The sequence below is a fragment of the Zootoca vivipara genome, chromosome 2 (assembly GCF_965207765.1).
Source record: "Zootoca vivipara chromosome 2, rZooViv2.hap1.1, whole genome shotgun sequence".
Taxonomy (NCBI): Eukaryota; Metazoa; Chordata; class Lepidosauria; order Squamata; family Lacertidae; genus Zootoca; species Zootoca vivipara.
Window position 1 is genome coordinate 55,275,221 of NC_142584.1, and position 24,896 is coordinate 55,300,116.

At 41.1% G+C, this 24,896-nt stretch overlaps 1 protein-coding gene across 8 annotated transcripts in view; it reads left to right on the forward strand.

The window, feature by feature from the left end:
- Positions 1-24,896, forward strand: part of JADE2 (jade family PHD finger 2) — a 153,326-nt gene that overhangs the window by 73,790 nt on the left and 54,640 nt on the right. For all 8 annotated transcript variants that reach the window (XM_035105461.3, XM_060271668.2, XM_060271672.2 and 5 more), the window contains one exon: positions 14,051-14,220. In XM_035105461.3, coding sequence (XP_034961352.2) covers positions 14,051-14,220 — 170 coding nt within the window. The remainder of the gene's footprint in view (positions 1-14,050; positions 14,221-24,896) is intronic.

Consider the following 24,896-nt stretch of genomic DNA (forward strand, 5'->3'; position numbering starts at 1 on the left):
CACCCTTGACCTAACTATCCATCCTTCCTGTCTCCAGATGATGTTTCACACGTGAACCATGGTACATTAGCCTGCCTTTTATGCCTCTCTTTTATTTCCATTGTTAACATGTTTATAGCAGGCAGTATTCACTGTGATGGCTTTTTTCTTAAAGCCTTAAGTGGTTACACAATAGTGCTGTATATTATAGTGCTGGACCCCTCCAAAAAAATACCTTTGGGGAAAGGTAGTCGTTTTTATGTGCCTATTCTGATGCCCTATTCATAGATGATAGTAAGGAACACAATATCCTTGGGATAATGTTCGGTTTTAGATTTCAAGGAAACTTGAAGTATATTTTGGCACTGGACTTCACATCAGCCCACTGCCAGGCAACAAGCCTCAGCTTTCCTCTTTGGAGCTGGAGAGGAGGGGTGGGGCTTGTTTTTGGCAATGGGCCTATGAGGCTCTCGCAGCACAGCTCCACAACAGCAAAGCTCGCAATGCCAAAGTAATAAATTCCAGCCCCCTCCTTCAGCTTGGAACTGGGAAGGAGGAGTCCAGGGATTTCCCCCATTCTTATGCAGGGCTGAGCACCTCCATAGCACGCACGGCACAACTGGGGAGGAACCTCATCCCCTCCCCAGCTCCAGGGTTTGGCAGAAGGTTGGGTCATGACACACTTGCCAAAGGATGAGGGAACATCAGTGGAATTGTGGACCTCTGGGCGTTATGCTTGGCATGTTATTTTTAGACCCATTCCTTAATGATACTCAACACTGGATTTGTCTTTATTATGCTTGCAGTATACTGAGTCCTTGTTTCCATTGAATTTTCTACAATCCACTAATCTTTTCCTGGGTAGTTTAAGATCTTATCAGTGTATATGTCGTTAGATCTCTCCACCTCTTCTCATTTTCATCACTTTGCACTTGCTAATGTTGACTCTTACAGGCCAGCACTCCTCAACCTGGTGCCCTCCAGATGTTTTGGATTACAGTTCCATACAGCCAACTCATGCTAGCTGAGGCTGATTGCAGGGCACTAGGTTGGGAAAGTCTGTTTTGAGCTGTTGTGTGAATTTGTCATCCAGCTTAGAGAGCTACTTTTCTACCCTTTTCCACTTTGTTTCGGATTTCACCATCCTGAATTAATTGAATGTTATCTGCAACTTTACTAGCTCATTGTCTCTCTTGACTCCATATAGTTTCTGAATAAAGTAAACAGAACCAGTTGCAAAAGGTAATCTTTGAGAACCTTACATTTCACTTCTAATAATGGTAATAATTATCAACCCCAAGCTCTTCTCTCTCTCTTTTAATTCAAGTACATAATGTTTGGTGGTCACTGTTCTGTGCCCTCTTAAGACCTTCTGAGGCAGAATGAGGCAACAAGTTTGATACTATTTGTTTCATTTATGTATAATTTCCGTTGAAGTGATTTCACAGAACAATAGAAACATATACAAAACAATCACATATATAAAAACAGATAAAATGGTTGCATATATAAGAACTATTAAAACAATTAATGCATATTAAAATGACTGCCATATAAAAAACAATTTCCAATCAAGTAAATATAGATACCAACTGGGACAAATAAGCTTTGTTGAAAGAGAGAACTTTCAGTGTGTTAGCAACCATTACTCTCATCTATGGGACCTAGAGCAGGAAGTGCCTACCAACCAGCAAATTGTTCTGGGGCCTTGGGAACAGAGCCTTTATACTCCGTAGAAAAAGGGAAGGGTTTTGACTGTTGTGACCAGGCAGGCACACTATGCAGGTTAAAGTTTACTGAGATCCCCAGTTGAAAGCAGCAACCCAGACTAGTACCTCAGGAGACCCAGAACCATGTTTCATGTTAGCTCTGGAAGGCCTTTGGCCACCATCCTTCATATTAATTAGCAGGAGCAAAAAACCAGAGAGTTGCATAATGAGAAATGTAGCTCTTCCAGCTCTTGGGGATATTTCTCATTTTTTTCCCTCTGAACTGACTCTAGGATGTAACAAGACTCCCTTCATTTCACCAGGGAGCTAGGTACCCTGGCAGCCTCCTTTCTTCTTTCACCTCACAATGAAAAACAAAAGTGGAGGTTACACTGTAAGGAACAACTCACCAAAATCCCGAGAAAGCTTAGGCCACAGTTACCATCTAGTTTTAATCTATAGTCAAGCTTCAGGTTATTAATTATGCTGGTTAACAGGTCAGCACTTTTTGCCTGAATTTTAATTGAACAGACCAAAAGTATTTCATCACAAAACACATAGTGCAATTCAACATTGCACTATCACAAACATTCTGTCTGCTCAAGCAGATCAGTTTGCCAGATGAAACAGCCGCTCTCACCTCCTCCAACACACTGTTCTGGAGGTTCTCCAGAGCTGTTCAGAGCCACTTTTGGGGAGGAGGAGAGTGGGGCGAAAGCACCATTGCACAAGCAGAAGCTCTTGTTTGTGTGTCATGTGAATGCGTCCTGTTGTTGTTGTTGTTGTCATTGTTGTTGGAATTCGTTGCTACAAGACATGCTGATGGTTAAAAGGGGATTAGAAAAATTCATGGAGGATAAGTCAGTCAGTGGCTATCAGCCATGATGACTAAGTAGAACTAATTTTGCAGGATAATAACAATTTTTTGACGTTCACCATTACATAGCCTTCTCTAACCTTGTTCCCTCCAGATTTTGGTGGATTGCAGTCCCCATCAGCTGCAGTCAACTTTGCTGATGGTCAGGGAGTGATGGGAATTATGGTCCAGATCACCCGGGGTGCACTAAATTTGGAAAGGGTGGCACCTAGGACATCATCTGTATAAGAATTCAGTCCATCCTGTGAATCTGATGCAGTGGGCTATTGCTAGGAAAACTCCCACCACAGCCAAACAGTTAGTTATCACAGAGTTTTGTGGCATGATTTGCTTCTATGGTAAAATAAATGACATAGATATCTAAGTCAATATATTTAAAAGTTTGCCCTCTCCATTTAGGACTCACACTGCAGCACAGGTATAAATGTGTTGCTCAAGTCAAAAGTAGTGAATCCAAGCATTAAAAAAACCCCAAAATAACCGCTGTTAGTAAGAAGAAACTTGCAGCTCGATAAATTTTAATGTTGATGTGCAAAGCTGTTTTATGGGTCAGAAATAGGCAAAGCAGGGGCAAGGACCCATGTGTTCCAGGTTAAAGGTGTTCCGACAAGAGCCAACTGCATTAATTCAGGCAGGACCTGGAAGACCTTCTATGAAATACATGTTGATCTGACATATATTCAGACTGGTGTATCTATAACCAGGATCTGGCCCCTAGTTTCCCTCCTGTCCAAGCAACAGCAGAGAAGCATTACCCACACAGTAATGCTACAGAGAGTACGGCTCAGCACTTAACAGGATCCATTAGTCTTGGTAGTGGATCTCTCCCCCCCCCCCTCCGGCTAATGGGAACAGCTTTACACCTATTACATGGACATTGTGAAATTCTGCACACTTCAGGAGACTTTCTTGGAAATGAAAAAATACTTTCCTTTTTTGTAGCCTCCCATCAGCTTTGTGTCAACATTGGAAGGCTTCTGCTGTGTTTGCAATATAAACGACTACAGCGGGATTCTGGTAGTTTGGAGACAAGGGCTGTTTTTAGTTCTAACCATTTTATGACTAGCAGTTCAATTACTTATGTTCTCAGCTATCAAATGGACACTGTGATATTTATTTTAAGAGGGTGTCAAGAGGCTTGATTCGTGTACATTTGTAAATTAGACACTGTGTATTATTGCTGTTAGATGTGAGGCTGATGCCTTAATTAAGCTATTAATAGCCAGCCATAATACCCAAACTCTATCCTGTGGTGTAACATATGGAAAAGAAACACTGAGACAAATAAACCGTTTTTGACATGTTTTGCCCTAATCTAGCGATTTCTTATGCGTGTAAGACTCCAATACAGTATACACACAGAGATTCCTCGCTTGAAGCCATGTTACACAGTATGTTCTTTTATTTGTGTGAATTTTTTATCCGTTGATATAAATGGATTTATTCACACACAAACTACAGGATGGGCATTGGATTTCTGTGTTTCAAAAAGTTTATACCTGTGGTATAGCCAACCTTCCTCCACATTTTACACCAGAGGACTGAGACAACAGGACTGTGACTGATTTTTTAGTTTTACAGCAGTGAAATGTTTTTGTTCTAGATTGTGAACTGCTCTTCTATTGCAAAGTGTGTGTAAGTCAGCCTTCACTACCAGAAGTTTTTATCTAGAACTCCCATAGGGCTGATGAACAGTTATGGTCCAAAGCAGGCACCCCAAACTGCGGCCCTCCAGATGTTTTGGCCTACAACTCCCATGATCCCTAGCTAACAGGACCAGTGGTCGGGGAAGATGGGGATTGTAGTCCAAAACATCTGGAGGGCCGAAGTTTGGGGATGCCTGGTCTAAAGGATATGGAGGGCAACAGATTGGTGAAGCCTAGTGTAAGATTCGGGGGGCATTGAAGGCATGAAACTTTTGATTGATGTGCAGGTTACACTTGTCATGTGGAAATTGCCCAAAACAGTGTATGTGTGGTGCCAGCTCTGGATGGTAGCTGTAATATATGACACGGGTGCAGCCAGCTGTTTCCCTCCAGATGTTATTAGACTCTTTAACTCCCATCACTCCCAGCCGGAAGAGTCAGGGATGGTGGGGCTTTTAGTCCAGCAACATCTGGAAAGCCACTGCTTCCTTAACTCTGGTATAAAGCTATCTTTCAGTGTGAACTAGACTCATTGTGCCTCCATGTTGGATCAGATGTTCTTGATGGAAGTCGGTGTTGGTGTGGAAATGCTCCCATGTGATCAAGGTGGTCCACTTGGCAATCCATCCATTCTACACATTGCAGCTGTTGCACTGGTAACTCACAATGTGAAACAACAACAACAAATAAGCTTGCTGTGGCACAAGCTTTCACAGTTCAGATGCAATTCTAAGAGGTCTTCATGATGCAACAGCGACATAAGAATTGGCTCCAGGAAACATGAGCTAAACGCAACTTGCGTCCGTCTTCCTTCATATGTTGATGCATTCAGAGCAGACTTTATGAATGAAGCTGTGCAGGATCTTTAATCAGGCAGGTCAGAGGGGCTATGGGAACAGCTTGTGGGAAGTGTGTGCTTAACAAAACGAGGAGCTATCAAAGAACTGAGAGGATGGTTTTGGAGAACAACCTATTAATGAGGTGGGCGTAACCTTAAGTTAAAACATAAATAGACTTTCTTTTAAAAATGGTATTGCTAGGCATTACACAAGTCCCAGTTCATTGTCATTTTAAGAAAAGTCAAATGCTGTAATTTACCAGTGAGAGTGACTGACAGCCTGACCCCTGTTAGGCACTGCACAAATGCAACTCATGGGATTTGTTATTGCCATCACCCCAGAACTGGCATAAACATGGAATTACTGAGCTTTAGGCCATGCAAGAGGCATACTCAAGTCATGATGAGGTTGCCAGCAGCCCCTTCCCCGGGTCACAGGTACTGTTGGAGCAGTTCTGTATTGTTCGCACAGGCACAGCCTCTGGATTGACCCTGTCTTTCCCCTGGTAATTCAGAAATCATTGCATGGCTCGGTCTCACTTGTAGTGCTCAGGATGCTACTTTAGCTGCAGTGGCATAAGTCAGTGTTTGCAACTAAAGTAGTCCCTCAGGACTGACTGCCAGAACTATAATGTTCAGTCCGCATCTTCTCTTAATGTTTTTTTTATCTCTACCATAGAGCAACATGTATATAGTTAAGAGTTAAATGTAGTTACTCTGTACCTCAGGTTTTTAGGTGCTTGTAGCCATTATCAGCATTAGACAGGTGATTGCGAGACTGGGTGAGGATTTATTTCTCACCATTGGAAAGTGTCTCACCTCTAACTTCAGCAGAGCTTCATTTCAACTTCTCTTCTGTGAAGTGATAATTTTGAACAGAAGCCCTCAGGGAGGGAGACACACGCACACACACACACCCACAAGAGTTGTGCATGCACAGCTCTCTGCAAACCACCAATGCTTAGAACCTGAACTTTCCGTTATCTGGGTACATCATCATATGAACAGACAATGTTCAAAGCCTTCCCCAACCGCATGCAGTCTGCACTTGCATCAGTATCAGAGTTACTGTATTCCATAGGCTTTCACTGCTCTGCATGAGCATGCTCTTTGGCATTATTCTCACTAGCAAGTGCTTTTAGCTTTTGTTTAACAGATGCTTAACGCACCTTATCTCCACTTGTTTTGTCACAGAAGCCCTGTAACATTGCAGTTCTAATGCACAGAACAGGAATAGGGAACCTGTAGCTGTCCAGATGTTGTGTGACTTAAATGGCCAGTGATCAGTAATATTTGGAGGGCCATAGGCTTCCCATCCTTGGTGTAGTGCATGAGAGGGGATCATGATTGCATGGATTGAACACACACATGTTGGGCTCTATACCTATATGCCACATGGTGTGTAATGAATGCATGGGTGGCAGGTCAGCCCAGGAAACGTCACTGCATAAACTCTACAAAGTTATTGGGTTAGAGAGGCACCCACCCGTTGCAGCTGAGGAAGATACCTATATTCATGCCTGGGATTCTTCTGTTCATCATCATTTCTTCTTTAGAAATCAGTCCACTAGGATAGTGTCATTTCACTAAGCACAATCCCCTTTCATTGGGAAAAAAAAGTGGTGAATGAACATAGAATACAAATGAAACAGAAACCAGTCATTCCCAAATAACCCTAAATAACCCTACAGCGATATCTGTAGCTCTTTGCTTTTGTCCATGTGAATGTAGCCTTGGATAGGTACAGTGAATGATCTTTTGCAGTTTAATGCCAGGCTAAAAATAAAACCTTCTTTCCGCTAAGGTTCAAAGCCCAGTGCTTTTTCAGCATCATCAGTTGGATGCTTTTCAAACTATCACCTGTTGCAAGCTGACTGTTCTGTAAGCAAGTTATGTAAGCAGGATTAATAAAGGTTTAAAGCCTGGTCATGCTGTGTAGCTGGATCAGTTCAGACGTTCTTAGTGGCAGTGAAAAAGCAACACATTTATTGTCGCTTGATCAATTTGCAAAAGAGCGCTAAGCTTTCTATTTAAAGTAGCTGTCTCATGATTTAACACAGACTTAGATTGTACTGATACTAAGATGTCAAGAGAGTGTTTAGGGCTGAAATCAATCATGGTGGCATTTTTAAAACTTCAACAGACCTTTAGAATAGAATTGAGCCTGCAGATTTTAAAGGAGTCATTTCCTCTTTTATCCAATATACAGTATTTCTGGAGAATCAGTGATGCAAAGGATGATTAGATGGCATTCCAAGTATGGAAGACCTCACGAAAGACAGTTTTGCTATGTGTGCAGGAAGCTGTATATTGAAAAAATTGTGAGGATAAACTGTTCCTGGCAAAAAGGAAAAAAGGCATAATTCACAAATGTATAAAAAGTAGTTTTGATTAAAACAAAGCCCTAAAATAAGGTCTGTTCAATATGGAACTAGCCATTGGGAGTGGAATTGATCTAAATTCTAGTCCAGTACCCTAGAAAATGTCTTCACAAGACTGCTGTAGGTGGAAAGACAAAAGTAATTACTGTATTATATTTGAGGTGGTGATAGAGAATTTGGTTACCACTGGTGCCTTCACCTATTGTTACACTTGCTAGATAAATATACATCCCAGGTTGAGGGGAAAGGTAAATTTCCTAGATACAATAAATTGTTGGCATCCATCTGTCTCGAGAGACAATGCCTTATAAAAACCATGGATTCAGGTATGGGGAAAGGCTACCATTGCTTAGTATGCCTAGCTCAGGCCTGTTGGTTGAAAGCATTATTAAAGCTAGAACTATTAAAACATGATCTATTAAAAACACTGAGGTCCAGCTCCAAGGACCTTCTGGCAGTTCCCTCTCTGCGAGAAGTCAGGTTACAGGGAACCAGGCCCTGTGGAACGTCCTCCCATCAGATGCCAAGGAAATAAACAACTATCTGACTTTTAGAAGACATCTGAAGTTTAGGGAAGTTTTTAATGTTTGATCTTTTATTATGTTTTTAATATTCTGTTGGAAGCCACCCAGAGTGGCTGGGGGAAAAATATTTTTATTATTTATTATTTAGGAGGACAAGCCTTGCTAATTCGTGTAAAGAGAAGGTTTCATTTCACCAACCTTTTTAAATATTTGTTTTTTAAAAAATCAGTATAACATGATAAACATAGCATATGACACAAACTTCAGTGCTTCAAACAACATCAGTTGTGATCCTACTCCCACCCAACCGTTTAGATAAGAAAGACACCACAGAAAACAAACACTAAACTTATTTTTTTTAAAAAATGCTCAGGAATCTATCCAGATTTCCCTTTCGAATACATTATAACCTTTGACCAATGTTCCATAAAGCCTGAAAAATCACATTCCCTGCCTTTCCCCATAGCCTGCTGAATATAAGTCAGTTTTTCCATTTCAGTGTGACATGCCAGACATTAAATAACCACTCATTCAAATCTGGTGTTGTATTTACTTTCCAATGTGTAGCATAAACATTTTTAGCAGCTACTAGGGAATCCATCAAAACATTCTTCCTTTTACATTTACTTCCTTCATTAGTCTCCTCAGAATGACTTTTGGTTCTTTTCTACATCTTCCCCTCTCATCAAATCCGAGGAACTTTCCTCCACTGGGCAGTCCCATAAAACATGTCAATCTGCGCCAGTCCTAATGGATTCCCAGTAGCAATATATAATTGCTTGGATTCAAAGGCATATTGTGTGAGCAGAAAGGCTTGTACACCATACCTCATCCCCCAACCTGAATATCCCAGTTTTCCAGGTCCCTCTGCAGTTCCAGAAGGTTCCTTGACCCTCAGGAGTGGTCTTTTGGAGGGTGCAGTAGATTGCAGTGCTGAGGAGACAGAAAAAGTCCTGTTGCCCAAGCTCACACTTTCATGAGTCCAACCTATATACTTTATAAATTCTATCCAATCTTGGAGCATAAAATACTAATGTGAAACATTTTTTATGTGGACCTTTCTGTTCCAGAATATTTCAGTGAAACTGTTGAGGGACATTTCCTTCTCATCCCTCCTCTTCCCGCCTTCAATATTCTCTCTTGAAAATGTAAGAGTGAAGTGAACTGAATGATCACGAACACCCCAGATTTCAAATTATTTCCTGAAGGACAAGGAGGATGTTGCTCTTCCCCTGCTTGTTTTTGTCAGCACCAGTGTATATTGGCATTTGTGTCACAATGTGATATTTCCAGGGAGAGATGTGATCTTTGCAAATACCATGGCAAGCTTCAGCTCCTGAGTGTGCCGAGAGCTGTCAGAGCTGGCATCACAGCCCGCTTCTGAGGCCGAGCTCTTCCTGTGATGGTATATCATTATGTGTGACACTGTTGTTGTGTGTGTGGCAAGTATCATGCGTAATGGTGCCAAGCTGCTGGAAAACGGCAGGAGAATTGACAGCAAATGCCCATTCAATTCCCACCCAGAAACTATATGGGCAGACAAGGCCCCTCTCCTTTCCTCACCCTTATTTCTCAGTGTTCAAGGCCAATCTTCATGAGTGATGTGTGTGACACCTTCCCTCACGAAACATCCCCCACATCCCAGCACCTCTGGGATATAGAGGACATTAAAACTTGCATAGAGCACTGTTGATATGCAGTTGCCAATCTGGGCTGCTACCCACATGCACAGATGTCTACAGTACTAGGTACCACACACTTAGTATGTAGAAGTCTCCAAATACGCTATGCTGCGTACAAATGAAATGCTACTGTATAGTGAGAAATAGACAATATATTTATTTATGGATCGCTTTCCCATGAAACATATTGAAGTGATTTAATGACCAAAACGTCTGCAACAAAAACATACGTAATCATCAAATATAAGTCTCACACAAGCTGAAATTGCCTGCCCACTGAAGGAGCCTGTCTGCTGCATCTCTCAGTGATTCACGGCTTCAGCCTTGATGTCTCCCACTCAGCTTTTCCTGGGGGTGGGTAACTTTGGTGCATGTCTGCGTTGGGTGTAGTTGGATCATTTAGTTGATCCTGATGCAGAGATGCGCCAGAATTAACAGCCCTTCAGAGGAAGCACAGCCAAATCCAGAGCTCTTGCACACTCTCAAATGAACCTTTTTTGGGGATAAGATAGAAACATGCCTGCAGCTGTAATTCACTCATAAAAAAAGAAACAAAAAAGTGTGCCCAAGCTATCAGAAGTTTTGGGATCCCTAAGCAAGCCTGGCATGAATTCTTTTGCCATTGCCAACAGTGTATTAGCTACTAAACAGAACATAGACATGTCATGGTCCCTGCCCATGGCTTGATGCTTCCTTCTCCTCAGTCCTCGGGGCCAATAGCACTTGGACCTTGTACATGAGGTTGCTGTGCATGGGACAACTAAAATGTATGACAACCTACACTGTGTTTGCCTTTCCATTGTCTCCTATGTGTTTTGGCAACATTTGTGCCCTTTTCATTAACCATCTGGCAAGGATGCTGTCCAGAGAAAAATCACTTCTGGTTAAATCCCCTTGAGATCAACGATATGCCAGTTCTTAAATTCAACTTGGGACCCAGTCTTTCATTTAAATGGGGCTTATGAACACCCCCAACCAAAAATGCCCCCCCCCCGGTATTCCAACCTTGATGTTCCACAGATGCACCCCTCTTTTCTCTCTGTGGCTCTGTTTCCCATACTTAGCCATTAGGACTCAACAGCTGAGTTTGCTTTCTGTTATTGCTTTTGTTTATAGAAAACCCTTCCTCAAAAGACAACAGGGTGGTTTACAGTGCACAGTAAAAGAATAAAATCAAACAACTTTGTAAGCAATAAAACAATAAAATGCAAACAAGAATGTGCAGATCCATAGTAGCACAGCAGCAAATTAATAAATACAGGTAACCCAGCTCTAATAAGTGAGGATGTCACAAAGGCCTGGGTGAATAAAAGATGGTGATGAGTTATCAGCGCCAAAGATGCATGACATGGTACTACTGCAGAGAAGGCCCTCCCACAGTTCACAAAACAGGCGATGTTCACAGCCAGGACCACAATAGGCTGGTGGATGGAGCAGCGAGAGCTGGCTGGTTTATGGAGACACTGAATAGCAAGGAGGTTGTCATTTTGTGAAAGAAATAGAAAATTCCTGAGCTTCCCCACCTTTAGAAAAAGGGGCAGGAGGCTTAGAAAATAAGTGCTTTACCCTTAACAAGCACAGTTGTCAGTTTTTATTTTTTATAGACCACAAGAAGCAGAATTCTTTGGGCTCATTGTCTCCTTCTGGAAGCCCTCAAAGTAAATGACTTTAATTGCTTGGCTTTGCCTACCTCAGCTGAGGCTGAAACAGCCTGTATTCACTTATCATTTTGTATCATATATAAAAACCGTGTGGTTATTTCCCCCTCCCTTCTCTTCCTGAAGTGGTGGTTTGTACATGTGATTATTCTGAGTGATATCCTCAGCGAGCTCCAGGGAAAAGAAAGCCTCCAGTGTCATAGGAAACATTATGAGAAGATTGATGCAGGCAGATTTAGCCGTAGGTAGGGTTATTTGTTTGACTTGAGAATCAAAACATGTGGGAGGTTGTTGCCGACAGGCTTATAGTAATGCTGGCAAAGCAACAACAAAAAGGGGAAATAAAAGAATCACATCTAGTGGGAGGGTGGGAAGAACCACTTTAATTCATTGTGGTGTGAGCATAATAAGGCATTTGAGTTTCAGACAATCTTACGGGCCCAGCTCTACAAGCTCTGCTATTGGTTGCATCCAGTAGCTTTTCCATAGATCATGAGCTAAAAGCAGAAACGAAAGACATGACTCAGTCTGTGCGTTGAATGTGGCAATGTGTGCCATAGCAGGTGGATGGGAAGTAATGAAGCTGGAGGGAAGTAGTGAGGAATTGAGTTAATCATTCCCTGAATTTACTTCAGAAAGCAACTTGTAGCTTTCGGTCCAGTGTAACAGACAGAACAACAGAATTAGAGAAGAGGAAAGGCTAAAAGGCACCTTATCCATCCCTGTAGACATGTGCATGCAATTCATGGTGTCAGAATGGAATAGAGCCACAGGGTGTCAATGGGGAAGCTGGCCGGATGTTAAATGAGCTCTTGCACCTTTAATAGTTGTGTGGTTCAGCTGAAATTCCTAATTCTACAGAGCTATTAAAGGTGCTTGAGCTCTGTCTTCTTTTACATCTGGTCACCCTGTTCTGTTCATATTTGCGGCAAGCCTCTGGTGCACCAGACGAAGAATGTTAGATTAAGAGTCTAGGTAAACAAAATCCCATTACCAGTGGGCCACAAATGCCGCACTAGAACAGAAAAACAATACTCCAGTGTGGGAGAGTTTTGGGTTTTGTTTGCTTCGTCCTTTGTTCTGGAGAGGTTGTTCAATTTTTTGCTATTGTAGTAGGATTTTTTTTTTAAAAAAAGACAAGAAATAAGGTCTTCTCATTTCCAGTCTTCTTTGTAAATAGTCGGCTCTGTATATCTCTCCCCCCGCCCTCCTGTACTCTTAGGGCAATTGTAAGCATTAGGTTTATGTGGCATGTACTTCAAGATATTTTCAACCAGGCATGGTCATCACCTATAGAGGTAAGAACCAGTTAGAAAATCCAAATTAAGGAGTTACTTTCAGCAGTACAGTCGTACCTTAGAAGTTGAACAGAATCCGTTCCGGAAGTCTGTTGAACTTCCAAATCCCGGCTTCTGATTAGCTGCAGGAAGCCATGGAAGCCTGTTGGATGTTCGGCTTACAAAAGAACGTTCACAAACTGGAACGATCACTTCTGGGTTTGCAGCATTCAGGAGCCAAGACGTCCGAGTTCCAGGGTATTCGACAACCAAGGTATGACTGTACTAGCTTTATGATTAGGTGGCCTATCTAAAAGAACATCATATTATCAATTATTTAGTTTTATTATTTTATTGTTAACATTACAGGGAATTCCCTCTTGGACCAACTGTTTCGTGCCATCTCTGGTCTCAGGCTTGTCCTTAGAGATAATCTTGCAATTGTTTCCTGATAAACGCTGAGTTACCCAGGGTTTGGTTTGGGAAGTGGTTCTTCCTCAGTAATATTACCCGTGACTTAATAGTTGAGCAGCAGTTCCATGGTCCCTTGAAAGTTACACCTCTTGTGGTGCCAACACTAAAGGTGTCCCCGAAACCATTTGCCATGTGAATCACTTCAACAGTGAGTTTTATCAGCAAGGTCAAGGGGGAAGTACTCAGAGCTTTGTAACAGTGTTGAATGGTTATATCTTTCTTGTCACTCAGAAACACCTTTTTCTTGACACTGCTGATTATTAAAACCCATTATGTAGTCTTTAGTACATATAGTTTATTCTCTTCATGTTAGGTCTTTTAAAAAGCACTTCCTGATTGTCAGAGAGGTTAATAGTTCTCAAACAAGCCATTATTTTTGTGTCATTGGTTTTGACAGCAACTCAAAGGTCTTTCAAAGAGTCGGAAGTCAGTGCCACTTTTGAGGTGATTCTAAATTGGCTTTAATAATAAGCAGGTGCCCCAGATAATTTTCCCAGTCTGGCACTTCAGCCCTGTAGAATTTGAGAAATTTTGGGAAGTGATTCCTTTTAATTTCTTGGTCATTTGTTTGTTTTTGGTGTGCATATGCAAGTTTTGGAGTCTCATTGAACTCTTTGGCCAGAAATTACTAAAAACTAGCCATCTTTTCTCTCAATGTCTCAACCAGCTTAACTATCTCACCTTCTCTGAAGAAATCCTAGTGGCTATAGCTCTGTGAATATGCCAATAATCTTTCTAATTGAATTTTTAACAACTTCACAAAACTATGCTCCACAGGTTCCTTGGGAAAAGCCATAATGGTTAAACCAGTTTCTGTTTGTGGTATAAATATTGCTAAATTATTCTGCTCCAAAATGGTAATTTTTTTATCAAAATGAGTTGACATTTAGGCATAAATTAAGCTTAGTCTTCTTAAATTTCAGTATTCAAATGCCCATTCTTGTAACGAGGACCTGCTTCCTCTCTGGACCTCTCTTTTATGTCCATACTTGTTTTTTCCCCTAGGATCGTTCCTGTTCTAGAACATTCATCACCACAAACCTCACCAAGCAACTTGTCCAGCTCTGACAGTTTAGATGTCACCAGGACATACTCCCAAAGAGCAAGTCGCTATGACCTGGATGAAATCGATGCTTGCTGGCTGGAACTTTTCAACATGGAGCTTAAGGAAATGGGTAAGTGTTGGTGGTTTTTTGTGTTTTTTTAAAAAAATTCTCTTGGGTTGCACACTCACCAATCTTAAACCAAAGACAAATTTTCACAACCAGTAGGCTTTCGTGCATATTGTTGAAAAAAGAAGGAAAAAACTGTCCCAGTCTATGAAGGATGATGATCTTTGAGAAGTTGAAAGGCAACAGGCAAAAGACAATCTAGATCAGGCATCCCCAAACTAGGCCCTCCAGATGTTTTGGGAGTTGCAGTCCCAAAACATCTGGAGGGCCGAGTTTGGGGATGCCTGATCTAGATGGAGGATAAGGCTGCAGTTGGTTACTGGACATTGTCTATTCTCTGCCTCCACATCAGAGGCAGTATGCTTCCAAATACCAGTTTCAGGAAACCATGGTATGCTGGGAATGCTCTTCTGCTCATGTTCTGCTTGTAGGTTTCCCACAGGCATCTGGTTGGCCATTTTGAAAACAGGATACTGGACTAGATGGGCCTTTGGCCTGATCAGCAAGCTTTTCTTATGTTCTTACTGGGTTTTTTTAAAAAATAGCACCCATTACTTTGGGATTATTGTGACTCTTTCATATCCTGAAAATGTTATAAGCAAAAAAAGGGAGGAGGAGCAGTTATAATGACTAAGGTGTAGTCTTACTTTAGCAGTACATTATTTGCCTAGGACAATTATTTTGTACTAGTGGACATATCTGCCAATCACTTTGTCCCTTCCAGATTTGGGTAGAGTGAGTTTGGGGACAACCCCATGTGGGGACAACCATGACTCTGTATGCTACCAAGGCAAGATAGCTCCACATTACTGATTTCCTCTAGCCTCCTGCTGTTCTGGTGAAGGGTCATATTTGTGAGCATACCTCACCATAGCCCTATCTGAGCCTTCAATATACTCAGTTCTGTGAAGTGGGATGGTGCTGTGGCCTCTAGTTTTTGCAAGGTTGACACAGCCGTTTACCAAACGTATTACAGGAAATAAGCTGGGAATTTACCACATATCTCCTTCACTGAGGGTTTCCCCCCCCTTCTCAGGGCTAAGCTATATTTATTCAGTATACATGCACAGCCCCCACAATCACACTTTTATGAAAGATCGGGTTGAGGTAGATGTCACAGTGTGTGTGTAAAGGTGTGATAAACTCCATAACACATTTATGTCATTTCTCTAGGGCTGTGTCCTACATTTTTATCCTACACTAAAGTTGCAAGCCTGCGCAAACTTGTTTCTGAGTATGCCACATTAAAGACAGTAGGAATAGGACTGTAAAGCAGTCCGGGAAGTGTCCAAAGTCTTGCTTTAATTAGTACCTTGTTTTCCTTCCCTTCCATTGCTGGTTCCAGAAATTCTCATATTGCAATGGGAATTCCCTGCTTAAAAGTGGGTGTGGGGACAGATCTGTAGCCATATGGATTGTAGACTTGTTGGCACATTGGTCCGAAAATACGAGGTTTCCAAGAAGTCAAGTGACACCTTATTGGGGCCATCCTGAGAAAATAAGGCAGCTTTACAGTTGTACCAAATTAGGACTCTAATAGGGGTCCTAATTTTAGCTTACGGAAGGCAGTGTATTGGCTGTTGCCTTTTCCTCATCTTGTATATTCCATTTTAAAAACAAACTAGTTCTTGTCCTCAAAGTAAAAACAACAATGAAGAATTGCACAGAAGTTTACTGCTACATAGAGAGTAAGGAAAAATACCTATTAGAACCCCTAGTTCACCCACCTGATGACATGGAATTGCTCTACCTAGTATAATTTCTAATGCCTTTTCCATGCTAGTTTATATCCCCCACCCCTGAGATGGAATTTTTAGCTGTGCTGATTACATATGCCTCCCAGAAATAAACAAATATTCTACTTTTCTGGAGTACTTTCAATATAAAGTAGACATCTTTACCCAGAAGCAGAAAAGCCTCAATATAAACAAAATGCACAATTAATTCATCAAGCACAAAACAGAAAAAGTCCATTTTCTTTGTCAGAAGCTCATGCTGGCTATCAGCTCCCCTACTTGGTGAAAAAACGCAATGTAAAGAGCTGCCACCCGATAACGTGATGAACATTTAACTGTGTCTGATGGTTTTATTGGTTGCTGCTGCTGCCATGTGCGATAATAAAGAAAGTTGGTCTAAAGTAATTTGGATCAAACACTGAACTACATTCACATATAGGACATTATAGGCAGCATAAGACTGTTTTCCTTTTAAGCAGAAGCTGGGCCATTTATGTTTTTATTAAGATTTCACGCCACATATTGTGATCTCCATTTAATCCAAAGCTATTTTATGATTGTGACTAGTGAGACTTCAAAGGCATGAAAAGTCCCTTCGCTGTTACATAGCCATCTCCCCCCCCCCACAGAGCCCCCCTTCTTTTCTATCCTCCTGATTCAGTAGCTAAGCTCAGTCTCTTTCTGCCACAAATATAGTCTCAGAGAATGTGCAAAAAGACAATGTGTTTTATCTAGTGAAGTCATCCCATTACTGCAAGGACCTCTACCTGTAGCTCAAAGGTTCTTTCAATGAATCTCAAAGTTAATCTCAGCTGTTCTAACTATTTTATTTGACACAATCCTCTCTGCATCACTGCACATAGGACTGAGGTTAGATTTTCAGTGTCCATATTCTCATGCTCCTGCTCCCTCCTCTGTTGTTGGCATCTTAGGCTCCTCCTTGGGCTACAGTGGCAACAGCTATGGGCACTATTGCTTCACAAGAACACCATTTCATAACTTATTTCCCCCAAGAGACAGAGAAACAGTGGGAAACCAATGACCACCACCCCGTCCTAGTATATGTGAAGAGTACCTACAGCTCCTATTGCAAGCAAAGTCTTAACCCAGCTCATAACCATAGTAAGATAATTTATTTCTTTTTTTTGCCTTTAGAGGCAAGCAGAACAACTTTTCCAGCTCTGTTCTTCTGTACCTCTTGGGGGCTAGTTGAGAAGCTGATGACCCCATTGCCTGCCTCAAGCATTATACCATGGAAACATCTGTTCATGCTGCAGACGCTAAGAAGGAGATATGATCATTCCAACTGAGTTCCACCTTTTGTTGTGATGGGGTTACTTTTTCTTTAGCAGTTGCCCAATACTGCAAATCCAGCTTTTCCAAGTAGCCCTACTTCCCAAAACTTAACAGAGCCCTAACTAGAAGTGTTACCTGGCCTCTTTATTGAAATGCTAAGACTCTTCAAGGTATATTCCATGCCAATGGTCCTAGGCTGCTGTCCTACTCTGGGACTAAGTCCCATTGAATTCCTTAGGGCTTATTTTTTGAACATACGTAGGATCATTTTGTTTTGTTAATTCGTTAATTAATTACAGGACGTAACTGGAAGTAGGTGATGTCTTTAGTCACCTGAGAAGAAGTAGGTATAAAACAGTTCCAGAGGGATGGTTGCAAGATCACATGTTCTAAAAATGAGTTGTTCTTTAATACCTCTGAACTTAGAGTAATGAAGGATGTAATTGCACTATAATGTCCTCTATAATCTACTGGTGAAGGTAGAAAATAATAGAAAAAGAACCAGCAGGAAGACTCCCAAGAGAACGTGTGGCTTTAAGCCAGAGAGCCCAGAGTCTGAAAACACAAATAGCAGCTTGCCCTAGAATCCAGAGTCTCCAAAGGAAGCTCTTTAAAAATGGACAACTGACTAAAGGAACTTTTAAGAGCTAAATACACATAAATAAACCACAGCAATGCTGATGAAGGAAAAACCAGAAAGCCCTGTGTGGTTTGTTTGATGGCAATAAAATAAGTGGGCCACAGATTCAGCAAAAGATTTATAGTAGGTGTCTTGGCAGTTTCTAATACAGGAAATCAGCAAGCAGGCAAGGTAGATGCTTCTTGTTTAAAAAGCCAGCTTGTGTAAAAAATTTCATTGGACTGTGTAAGATGGCATGATACTGTATATTAAAGATTGCCTTAATATATCCTTTCATATTCAATCATGCTATAATTCATAGGATGCAGGTGTATGTGTTTGTGTAGGTGTAGATATAGATATATATTCCAAGCAATAGACTGTAGGCAACAAAACCATATCAAATTACTAGTGAAAGACTCTGAGACCACAAGATGTTATTTTCAACTCCATTGTGTAATGCACTTCAGATTGTTCGTCTAAAGTATCCTGTGGATCTTGGAATTCAGAATCAAAGGCTTCCCTACTGAACTGTCTGACCAAAGACTTGGAAAGCATGCTGTGACATCAGAGCAACTAAGCCAATTGCAATCAGAGAGTTACAATATTGGGGATCTTCTTCAGGCATTTAATGGCATAGAGATCCTTGCATCTTTAGGGTAAGGAACCTGGCCACTTGCAAGAGTAACAAGCCTACTGTGGCATGAGAGCAAGTCAGCCCTATAGTATCAATAGTATCAATCTGCATCAATAGTAGCAGAGCAATCAGAGGGGGAAGCAGTACTGTCAAAAAAGAAGTTTAACAGTATTCATTGTCTGTCATCCAGGCAGGTTCGCACATATTAATATTGAACTATCAAGTCATATGAGTGACTGGTTTTCAATACATATGTCTAAGCAATGCAGATTCCATAACAATCTGTGCTAAATTCTGTTACCTGTATAAATTATACAAATTGGACAACTTCACATACTTTATTTTGCAATTTAACTAACTTGCATAATTTAAACATGGGGAAGGCAAGGAGCCACTGGAAATCTTTGACACCACCTGTCTGACTTCTTGATATCTCAGCACAATTTAAAGCATATATTTTACAGTATTTATGCCATTTCAAATCCACACGAAGCAGAAATTACTCTTGTTAAAGCTGAAAGCTGATATTCTCAGGTAGTTGAATTCTCTGCTTTTTCCTGCACTACGACTATTGTCTATGCCAGAGGTTTTCAAACCTCCTACATCTTTGGCTCAAAGCTTTCTGCAGCACCCTTTTTTCAAACAACTTTCCATGTTGAGTATATCCTCAGCCTAGAAACTGTCCAGCACTGGCATTTTCATTCCTCCAACACTCTTGAGTATGGTAGACAGAAGTGTGTCAACTAGCCCTAGTGGAACGCTGAATGCACCAGGTCCCCTCGTACAAAGGTCTTACTAAGACTGATGTTTAAGGGTACCTGGTGACTCCCCCAGGTGTCTGTTACTTGATCCAAAGGGGACATTCAACCTCCAGGCTCACAGCTCAGTCTTTGGAGACACTTAGTTTAGGACAATGATCACTCGTGATTTTTGGTATACCTCACATAATATTTTTATGACATTTTTCAATTTTAGCTTTGAGGTGCTTTCTCACAAAAAGTTATATGCTGCAAAGTATTTGCAGCTCCACAGTGCTGTTTACTCTTCTCTCTTTTATTGCATTATCCTTTCTACCATTTTTCTTGTTCTGTTTGTCCTTCTTTGAGTCTTGTAGCTGCTTTCTCTATTTACGTAACAGAATGAAATACTGTAAAGGCACATTTGATGGGCGGGAGGGGAGAAAATTGTAGCTGCTCAGGTACCGATGGCCAAGCTAGGAGTCCTTCTTGTTCCCCCAAGGGTCTCTTGTGCTCTTCAAGTGGGGAGGGTGGCCCCTACCGGTTTGAGAAAACCTGATCTAATGCACAGTCTCCAGTAAGGCTTAATTAAGGTCTATTTATTCCTCAAGGAGGAAGGGAAAGCAGTTATTAAATTGAGCTTGGGTGCGTGGGAGCAAAGCTCTTCTCATGAGCAGTTGATTTCCTGATCAGTCTGTTTGTACTGCCAGTAACAGCTGATTAGAGGCACTGTCAATAATGTCTCTGTGTTCGGCTTTCTCCTGATGAGAGAGGGGGCTGAGAGATGAAGATACACTTGTAGATGGAACTGTAGGAGATGTTTCACATATAATTTCCTGAAATACAGTTTAGTATATTGGTCTTTTACAAAAAATAAATAATTCTCTTGTACACTCTGTAGACCCAGAAATGTGTATACAGTACTTTACACATTTCGATTTTAATCATCAGTATTCTATATTTTACTCAGTTTTGGGACCAGAGCGCATACGCCTTCTACTAGATCAGACTGTTCACCCATCAAACCCAGTATTGGCCACTTTGCGTGGCAGTGACTCTCCAGGGAGTCAGGCAGAGGCACCTTTAACATCACCTGCAATGTGATTTCCTAATTGGAGACGCCAGAGATTTAACTTGGGGACAAAGCATGTTCTCCAACACTGAATAGGATACCGTAGTAGTCTGGCTAGTGCTTTCTGTGCTCTGCAATGTGTGTCTTATGAATAGGATCTGTAGTGTTACTCCACGTGGTAAGGTGATTAATTAGAAGGCAAACCCTACCCAGTGGTTCTCAAACTTACTTGTCTGGACCAAACATCCTTGTCTGAATAAAAATTTGTTTGCGCCACACTGATTTTTTTTAACTTTCTTTTACTGATAAGCAATACATTGGGAAACACAAATAAACAACCCCTGGCAGTGCTTGATTTATAACGAGGGGAAAAATTACCTTATAATATGATCGTGGGGCATCCAGAAAGTATAAAACAAGTCTTTTCCAGCACTCTAGAACAGTGATTCTGGATCACAACTAGGATTGTCCTCAGTATCGATTGATGCTCCTGCTCTCATTTTGAAAAGATACCTATCCATATTCTGCAATATATATATAGAGAGAGATACAGTCAAACCTCTTATTACGTCCACCTCCGCTTGCATCCATTTCGCCCAACGTCTGCGGCAAACCCAGAAGCAACTGGCGGGTGATAGCCATTTGCGCATGTGCAGAAGCCGTTCACCCATGTGCAGAAGCAGCGATCGCCGCCTGCGCACAACGGCGCCTCTCCCAGCAACCTGTTTCGACCTCAAGATGGACCTCCGGAACGAATTATGGTCGCAGGTAGAGGTTCCACTGTACAGATACAGATACTACACTGTACTGAAATGCTTAAATGTTTCTTTGATTGTCCTTGAATCGTCTTGCCACACCAATGTGGCACACCACATCCTTTGAGAACCACTGCCCTACTCCGTTGCCCTTTTCATGTTCCAATCTTTATTGGATTAAATATTGATTAAAGATTCTTTAAACTCCCCCCTCCTCCCCTCTCCTGAGCTGTGTTACAATCTATTTTGTTTTGTCTTTGAAATGCCTTGTAGGTATCTTCAATTTATGGAACTTATCTTTTGCGCTTCAGTAAATGAAGTCTGAATCAAAATCATTGATATATTGGTATTGTATTTGAAGTAGTGCTTAATACTGTTCCACCTTGCATCTTCTTGGCACTGTGTATTTTGTTTCTTGAATTGTGGGTGGGATGTGGGAAGCCATGTCCTTTTAAGCATGGATTCTACTTCCTTTAATTGTCAGGCCCACTTCCTTCTATCTTCTTTCCAACCAGTTCCTGTGGTAAAGATCATCCTTGTTCATGTCTGACTACATATTGCTATTCATATATTACAAACAGGAGGAGGATGCCATTAAGAGTCAATTCATCCATTTGTCTTCCACATGTATGGTTACCAAGCTCTTTGATTTTATAGGGGAAGTGAACTCATCTTAGGATAAAGTTTGCAGGAAATACCCTATAATCAATTTTGAAGGCAGCTTTCATTTACTTGGAACTCTTTTTGGTAACCCATGTGTTGCACAAGAAGCCTTCAAGTGAGGGCTGAATTTTTTTGTTCTCATCTGATTAGAACAAGCTTATTGTGCAAGTAATCTTTTTGTATGAATAAGAAAACCAGTAAACCCACTGCCACTTAACACTGTGTTAATGGTTTTGAATGGAGGATGCAATCAATCATAGGAATTAGATGTGAACTAGCAATTATAGAAGCCTTGGAAACAGATCTGGAGCTTGGTTAGTTTTTCACCACTGTCAACCTGAAGCCGCTCCATTGGACATTCCAGAGCTGATTTTGTTGGTCTTTCATTAAATAAGTTATTACTTTTTACAGAACATGTGCAACATTGCTATTAGAATTGATTTTTTCAAATGTATGCAGCTGTGGGATGTATTATTAAGTTCATGATATGAAGTATTTAAAGGCCCTCAAGTGATCAATACAAATAAGTGCTTTATAACTAGAGAGACCCGAGGTCTCATTGACTGCAATATTTGCCATCATGGGGGTACAGAAGCATAATGCGAGGAAAATGTTCTGCTGTATTAGAATTTAAAATCCATGCAGATCTCTCTGGGACAGCACTTGAGGAGCTAGTAATGATTCAGTTACTGCTGGAAAATCCATTAGGATTACCACTTCTGATGTAGTGGATGTTCTTACAAAGAATGATAGAAAAAATGAATAAACCAGATTTGTTGATGTTCCGATCATTTTACTTTGCCTGTGGTTGCAATCCTATTACAGACTTAATCCTACTAAAAAGCACCATTGAACTCAGTAGGATAGAACTGTGTTATAATTTAAAGAAAAGGGCCTTTTCAGTTGTGGCATTCCTTCCCTAGAGAAGCCCAGCTAGTGCAATCACGACTGTTCTTTGAGAAAGCAGTGAAAACAGGTTTAGATAATTCTCCACATTGCCACTCAGCCCTGAAATGTATACAGGTCATCTGACACAAGGGAGGCATTCATTTAATTCTACTCCAGGGCCCCCAGTACAGGAGCCATGCTTCTTCGGGGGCATGGGGGAGGTATGTCAGTTGCTGCTTTCCCTGCCTCTTATCTCCTGGTAAGCCCCCCTCATACACCAACCAGCTCCAACCAGCGGGCGGACTCTTCCCCAGACTCAACTCTCAGGCCCCGTACTCTCAGCCTGGGGCCCCTGAGAGCGCAGTGCCCAGGTGTCCCACACCCCTAGGGTAAGATGGCCCCGCATACACACACAGGAACTGGGCTATATAGGGGCTGCACTGGGGACACTTTGCTCAGAACCTCCTCAAAACCTGGAGCCAGTTATGCATTCAGACTTAAGAGGATACTAGGAACCAAATAGCCTCATAGTCTCAGGACAGTTCTGTGATAGGAGAGCTTTATTGCAGAGGCAGTGTGTGTGTGTGTGTGTGTGCGCGCGCGCTGATTATAAAGTGACTTCTAAAAACATTTTGCCATCATCTTAAATTTAAGAAATAATTGATGTTGGTGGGTGGCATAAAGGGTGCTAATTGGTTCCTGTACATCTTTTAAGTGCATTAGCGGGATGTGCTCATAATGAAATATCTAGGAGCTTCATAGCACATGCTTGGCTCATATGCTAGCTGTATTTTGTTTCATTTATGGAGAAGGGTTTCTGTGGCACTCATCACTGTATCACCTGAGCATCTTAATGCACCACTCTAAAAAGAAGCAGGAAAGTGTTGTGTTGTTCCCTTTATTCCTCTTACAAAGGAAGCAAAATCAGAGGTAAATATTTAGAAAGGAAGGAAGCATGGAAGGGTCCCATCAATTTCTAAATAATCCTTTTGACGTTCATGGGATACATCCAGAGCTGGTGATTTATAAACAAGTTCACCTCCTGATCCTAACAGAAAGCAAGTTTTAGCGATTTCAGAGGAAAGCACTTGCATGGATTTAAACAGATTCCCACCAATATTGAAGTTCGGTCATCAGTATTTTTGATTCAGGACTTGTGAGCTCAGAAAGCACTGGAAAATGTGGTTTTGATGAACTTATATTCTAAGAGGGTTTTTAAAAATACATACCCCTTCCAGCTCAGAATTTCCTGACCCCACCATACTGTAGCCAGATTGCATGATTTATCTTTTGACAGAACTGTGCCTCTAATTTCCGTTGGAAGCTTTGAAATGATGTGGTATCATTGTCATTGAACAATCAGAGCACACCAGGACAAAAATCGTATGTGCCCAAAATCCAAAGGAAGGGTTTGGGGGATTAAGGGAGAGAACCAGTCCTATTTATTTCTCGTGCTTTGAAATCCCAGTTCACATTCTGATAGTTTTAATAGTTTTTATTCTCGCAGCATCCTTGTGGGATAGGTAAAGGACATTTTCAAACTAAAGCAGACAGATTCTAAGTGTCTTTTTAAAAGCTATATACAGAAAGAAGGTTGTTATTGCTGCTGCTGCTGCTGTTATTATTTATTAAATTTATATACCATGCTTCATTTACAGCATAAGAATACCAAATGAGAACACAAAATATGTAACAACAACCACAACTAAAGAAAACCAACAATCCCCCTCCCACAAACACATGTAAAAGGTCATAAATTAAAAGTAAGATAAATATTTAGTGCATAGGAAATACTGACTTTGAGTTGAAATCTACCTCATGCTGCTTTTAAAAAAAGGATGCCCACATGCTTACTGCTGAAATTTGTCAAAAGAATAAAATAAAAAAGAAGATAAAAGACTTAGGGCTTTAGGCAGTAGAGTTTCTTCCATTTAAAATTGTAGGATTGCAGCAATATTTATTATATTTCAGTATCTAAGAATGGTTATATATGTTATACATATTAGTATGCATGTGTGTGTGTGTGCGCGCGCACACACACACACACACACACACACACACACACACACAATTAGGTTTCTGCTGTTGGGAATCAACTAATGGCACAGCCAGTGGCCTTAAAATTGTTGCTCATGAGCAATTTTATCATCCTCTCCAATATACTCTGCAGGGCGAAAGGAGTTCTGGTTTCAGTAAATTGATTTCAGTTGAAGTGCAGTTTAGCTGGAAATAAGTCTCAGTTATTGCACAAGGTGGTTCATCTGTTAATATTTCTC